The sequence below is a fragment of the Lithobates pipiens genome, unplaced genomic scaffold (assembly GCF_037356315.1).
Source record: "Lithobates pipiens isolate NorthernLeopardFrog02 unplaced genomic scaffold, aLitPip1_a1.2 Scaffold_30, whole genome shotgun sequence".
NCBI classification, from domain to species: Eukaryota; Metazoa; Chordata; class Amphibia; order Anura; family Ranidae; genus Lithobates; species Lithobates pipiens.
Genome location: NW_027507791.1, coordinates 152,328,405 through 152,333,856, shown reverse-complemented (window position 1 = coordinate 152,333,856; position 5,452 = coordinate 152,328,405). Strand labels below are relative to the sequence as shown.

At 34.5% G+C, this 5,452-nt stretch overlaps 1 protein-coding gene across 1 annotated transcript; it reads right to left on the bottom strand.

Moving 5' to 3' along the window:
• Positions 1-1,497: 1,497 nt before the first annotated feature.
• On the bottom strand, positions 1,498-4,217 carry LOC143943308 (P2X purinoceptor 7-like). Its single transcript, XM_077464978.1, has 5 exons — positions 4,002-4,217; positions 2,915-2,942; positions 2,763-2,828; positions 2,051-2,421; positions 1,498-1,962 (listed from the first exon to the last, which is right to left on the bottom strand). Exons 2-5 carry the CDS (start codon positions 2,915-2,917, stop codon positions 1,773-1,775), a joined length of 630 nt encoding a protein of 209 aa, XP_077321104.1. The 5' UTR covers positions 2,918-2,942; positions 4,002-4,217; the 3' UTR covers positions 1,498-1,772.
• Positions 4,218-5,452: the final 1,235 nt, after the last annotated feature.

Sequence of the window (5,452 nt, the reverse complement as noted above, 5' to 3'; positions counted from 1 at the left end):
TGCATTGCCCTGACACTGATTGTCATTCACGTATACATAAAATTGTAAAACAAATTGTAGGTACGATGGTGACAGCATATTCAACATGTGGCAATTCACACAGATTGAAGTTGTGGGAGAGCCAACCGAAAAGCAAACAATATGCAGTGGGTAACATCCTGCTTGCTGGGGCCTTATGTGTAAGTGGAGGAAGCTATGCCAAACTTAGAGAAATGTTTGATTTATGTGGCATACAGATGTTTGGCAATTCTTCCTACAACCGAGCCCAAAATCAATACATCTTTAAAGCTATTGATCACAGTTGGCAAGAGAATAGATCAAATGTGATTAATGATTTGACAGAAAAACCAGTTTTTCTTGTTGGGGATGGTCAATGTGACAGTCCTGGTTTTTCTGCCAAATACTCCACTTACACTTTCATGGATCTCTTTTCCAAGAAAATTGTGGACTTTGAATTAGTGCAGGTGTCACAAACAACTTCATCCGTTGCTATGGAGAAGTTTGGATTTACCAAATGTTTAGATCGCATAATTGACCAAAATTTGGATATTCAATTTGTGGGAACAGATCGACACACTGGCATTCGAAAATTACTGTCAACAAACGATAAATATAAAAATTTAAATCATCAATTCGACATTTGGCATTACGTTAAAAATTTAAAACGAAAATTGGTTCAAATTTCCAAAAAAAAAATACATCGTGCACTATTGCCGTGGGTGCCATCCATACTGACTCATTTCTACTGGTGTAGTAGACATTGTAAAGGTAACGAGACCTTTTTAAAAGAACGTTGGCAATCTGTACTACACCACGTTGTTAATGTTCATGTATGGACAATTGGAAACGTCGAGCACAAATGCTTACATGATGAGATCAACGAGGAATCTCCGTCTGTTCCCTGGTTAATCAAAAATACACCTGCATTTGTTGCATTGTCCACAATCGTTCTAGATGCACAATTGGAAAAGGACATGAAACATCTAACTTTTTTTTGTCAAACCGGGGTAATTGAAACGTATCACAGTATGATGTTAAAATATCGCCCCAAGCGAATTCATTATAAATTTGATTCCATGGAAGCTAGAACTAAATTGGCAGCATTATGCCATAATCATAATGTGATACGCAACCCCGCTGTGATAAAAAAAATAGATGAAAAAGGAGAAGTTGTTTCGGTCGAAAGAAAAAGTCTGGAGTTTCCACGAGGAAGAAAGAAATGGATTGTCCGTAAACTCTTCAAAAAAATGGAGAATGAACATGCCTTCCATCTGCTTTCTAAAATGATTAGCATTGTTGAGGGGACGCTAATCACCTCGTGGAAACCCAAAAATCCAGATATGCCGAAAAATATAGCTCCGATAGAAAGGCCGGATACCAGTACTGCAGTAAGGGAGCATATGACACGTTTTCCTCAACTTTGATAATTGAAACGGTCGTTGTGATAAGTTTGCTCCTTTTTTGAAAAGTAAATAGTAATAAAGTTTTGTTTGTTTGGTAAGGGACATAATGTTTAATATATTGTTAATATAGATATATATTCTATTTTATTTTATTTATTTAATAAAACGCTTTGAATTCTACTTACAGCTTCATGTGTATTATTAGTAAACATACACAGTTTGTGCAATGTGTACATACAATTCAGTGGAAAAAAAATACAAAAACCATCATCTTAATGAAATATGATTTATTAAAACAAAGATAATACAATTAAAAACAATAACCAAAAATATATTATAATTCAATAAACAAAAAAAACAAAAAAAACTTTAATGAAATGCCATCTCAGAGGCATCGTAGTCATCTGAATATAAAAAACCCACATACGAACCATTCGGATCTGGAAAAACATCTCTAACTACTTTAACAGCGCAGGACGGAATTACTCTCCGATTACCCTTCCCTAAATATCCGTAAATCCATGCCATGAATAGTCGGTAGGCTGTCTTCCGTAATCGCCTGAAAATAAAATAAAATTATAATTAAAAAAAGGCCAAAGAAACCATAGTGTATTTGTTATGTATTGATTACAAATGAAAATAATTACCGATTGTTGTTGGCATCCACGACAGGTAATTCATCAAGATGCATGGCCAGGGATGTGAGTTGAACATGTTCTTGCGTCGCAATTTGGGAAATGAACATATCCGCACAGGTGATACATTTCCCGCCCTCAGGGATGCATCCCTCAACCTGGTGTATTTCCCGGCAACACACAGATTCTATTTGCGTGGCCATTGGTATGCAACACTCACAATGACACCAGTGAGTGTTGCCAATACGGTCTTCAGGGGTATCTTCAGCTTGGCTTGTTTTTGAATCGTCAGGGGTACTTATTATCCGGGGATTATTGGGAAAGGCCGGATCGTGTTCTGTGTCGGGATACCTTGCCAACAGTTGTTCAATCATCATATTTCTCTTAAAAAAATATAAAAAAAATAAACACATTAGCATAATATAAAAGCATACGTAAAAATTAAAAATACAATTTTGAAAAATAAGAACTATTTAGTTTTCTAAAATAAACATTTAAAAATTACAAAAATTACAACAAAGAGTGTATACAAAAGCAATAAATAAAAGACAAAATTAAACAAAATAGAAAAATTATTAATTTTATTGCTAATATTTATGGGTAATAAAAATATGAAATAAGTGATTATTCTATAAAATTTGGTCTATCATTATACACATCCAGACATGTGTAGAGATACAACTGAAATAAAAGTATAATATAAACAATATTCTATCTGAATTACCCTTTCCTCTTGAGTGAGAGAACTATAACTCCTTGTTCTGGATCCTGATGGAACTTCAGTATTTTCCTTAAAAAAAAAATAATACAAGTCAACTTCAAAAAATATCACCATAACATAATTATATATGACAATCTAAATAGAAATGGACTTACCATTTCACACTACTTGAAAGGTGATGTTCTTTACGTCAAATTTTTTTTAATGAAATAACAAGAAAAAATTTATTATTAGAAATATATATATAGATATATATATAGATATATAAAATTTTTAGACCAATACAAATTAAAATAGAATGTAGGCCGTAGCGATAAGCTTGAGCAGTTCCATAGAAAATTATGAAGAAAATATATATATTTTCTATCACGCCATATACCTATATCTCCAAACACATTATATATATATATATATATATATATATATATATATATATATATATATATATATATATATATTTAATTTTATAGATATTGATATATATATATATAAATATCTAAGTATATGTATATATATATATATATATATATATATATAGATTATAAAAAAACATTAAAAAATAAACAGATCTCTTTCTCTCTCTCTCTCTCTCTCTCTCTATCTCTCTATATCTATATCTATACACATACACACAGATATATATATATATATATATATATACATATACATATATATACACACACACACACATACACACGCACCCACATATATATATAGATATTTTATATATACACACACATATATATATATATATATATATATATATATATATATATATATATATATATAGATATTATATACACACACACAATTATAATGAGATATTGAGGTGCAGCGAGATTACATATAGAAATAAATAGAACAATTAACTATACATATACACACACAAAAAATAGGAAAGCAGTAATAAAATTACATACAAAATGTAAAGAATAGAACGATATATTAAAATATATTGAGCATAACATTTAATTAGACTACTTAGCTATACAATATATATAAAAAAAATAATAATGATATTTAATTTTATATCTAAAATATATATATATATATATATATATATATATATATATATATATATATATGTATATATGTATATATAAAGAGAGAGAGAGAGAAAGAGAAAGATAAAAAAACAAACAAACACATGGCTCTCTGTCTATCTCTGTCTCTCTGTCTCTCTCTCTCTCTCTCTCTCTCTCTATATATATATATATAAATCAATAAGTAAAGACACTATACCTTTTAGATAGAAAATCAAATTGGTTGAGCAGATGTTAGATTTTCCTCCGAGTTCAAGAGTCGACGTTCCTATTTTGAATTGTGATTGCTTCTGTGGTTCGTTTTCATTCATTCTTTGTTCTCTGTGCTGTGTGGTTTTCGTTGCCTTGACAACGGGGCGGGAACTTCCTGGAGTTTTTCTTTCCTTGTCACTGCTCTCACTGAGCATGTGCAAGATGGAGCGGAGCATGCTGGGAGCCAGACGTCATCATATACCAGGAAGTAAATGCCTGTGGGCTTCAGACGCCCACAGTTAAAATGGAAAATGCCAGAGTAGGTTTTTATAAGTCATCCTGAAGAAAAGATTCGTCGCGCCGGGGGTCAAATAAACGCCGGACGTGGATGCCAATCGAAGCTAGCACTCACCCACCAGTGAGACAGGTAAGAAAAAAATAAAAAAAGAGCGGAATCCCACTTTAACCTTACCTCCCCACTTAATCGCTGTCGGGGCAGAGTCAAGGTGTGGACCAAACTGAAGCTCTCTCCTGCGGGGAGGGTGAACTTGATCAAAATGATCCTTATGCCACAACTGTTATATGTGCTCCACAACGCCCCTATGGTCAACCCTTAAAGAAATTTAGGATTATTAATTCAATCTTTAGGTCGCTTATTTGGCTCACGAAACCCCCTAGAATAAAACTCGAGCAGCTACAGTGCTCAAAAGATGCTGGGGGAGTGGCATTGCCCAACCCCTGGCTGTATTATTTAGCTTCCCAGATGCAACATATTGCATGAGTGGTCCACCCAGAGCAGGACTTGGACTTGAATTTGAGGGACTCCTCGACCCGCCTACTCAGTTTCACGACTGGGTGGGGGGGTGAAGGGTTGCAGATGGTCTCGAGGCCCTAAAATGTAATGTCTAATAAGCTTTTCCCTACATATGTCCTTATGCAGAAGATTTGGAACAAGGTTAGGATGCTCCAGGGTGTGACTGGGTTCACTAAATATAGCCTGATTTGGGATAATCAATATTACCTGGAATTAGCGAAATTACCATACGGTCTGAAATGGAAACAATACGAGGTGTCGCTTCTGACGCATGTCTTTAAGGATGGCAAACTGAGATCCTTCCAGGATCTCAGGGAGGCTTTCCATCTGCCAATCTCCATGCACTTTTATTACTTACAACTCAAGCATGCGGTGGGTGCTCAGGGGGAGGCGGACATGTGGGCATTAGATTCCACATCAGTGTTCAACTACCTATTTGAGGTGACTAGCTATAAGGGGTTTATATCCTGTTGCTATGCCATGCTGTTTGGACAGCTCTACATACTCTTAAGGGTACATTACACACCAGAGAGATTGGCCCGTATGGGGATAACCATGGACTCCACTTGTACTAGATGCTGTAGAGACCATGGTGACCTCATTCACCTTCTACGGAGATGCCCAAAATTGCACCGGTACTGGGC

Excerpts from the sequence above, each read along its gene's own strand:
- LOC143943308 (XM_077464978.1), bottom strand. Across the intron at positions 2,422-2,762 it reads CTCTCACTCAAGAGGAAAGG|AGAAATATGATGATTGAACA; the intron begins GTAATTCAGATA and ends TATTTTTTTAAG. Across the intron at positions 1,963-2,050 it reads GTGGATGCCAACAACAATCG|GCGATTACGGAAGACAGCCT; the intron begins GTAATTATTTTC and ends TTTTATTTTCAG.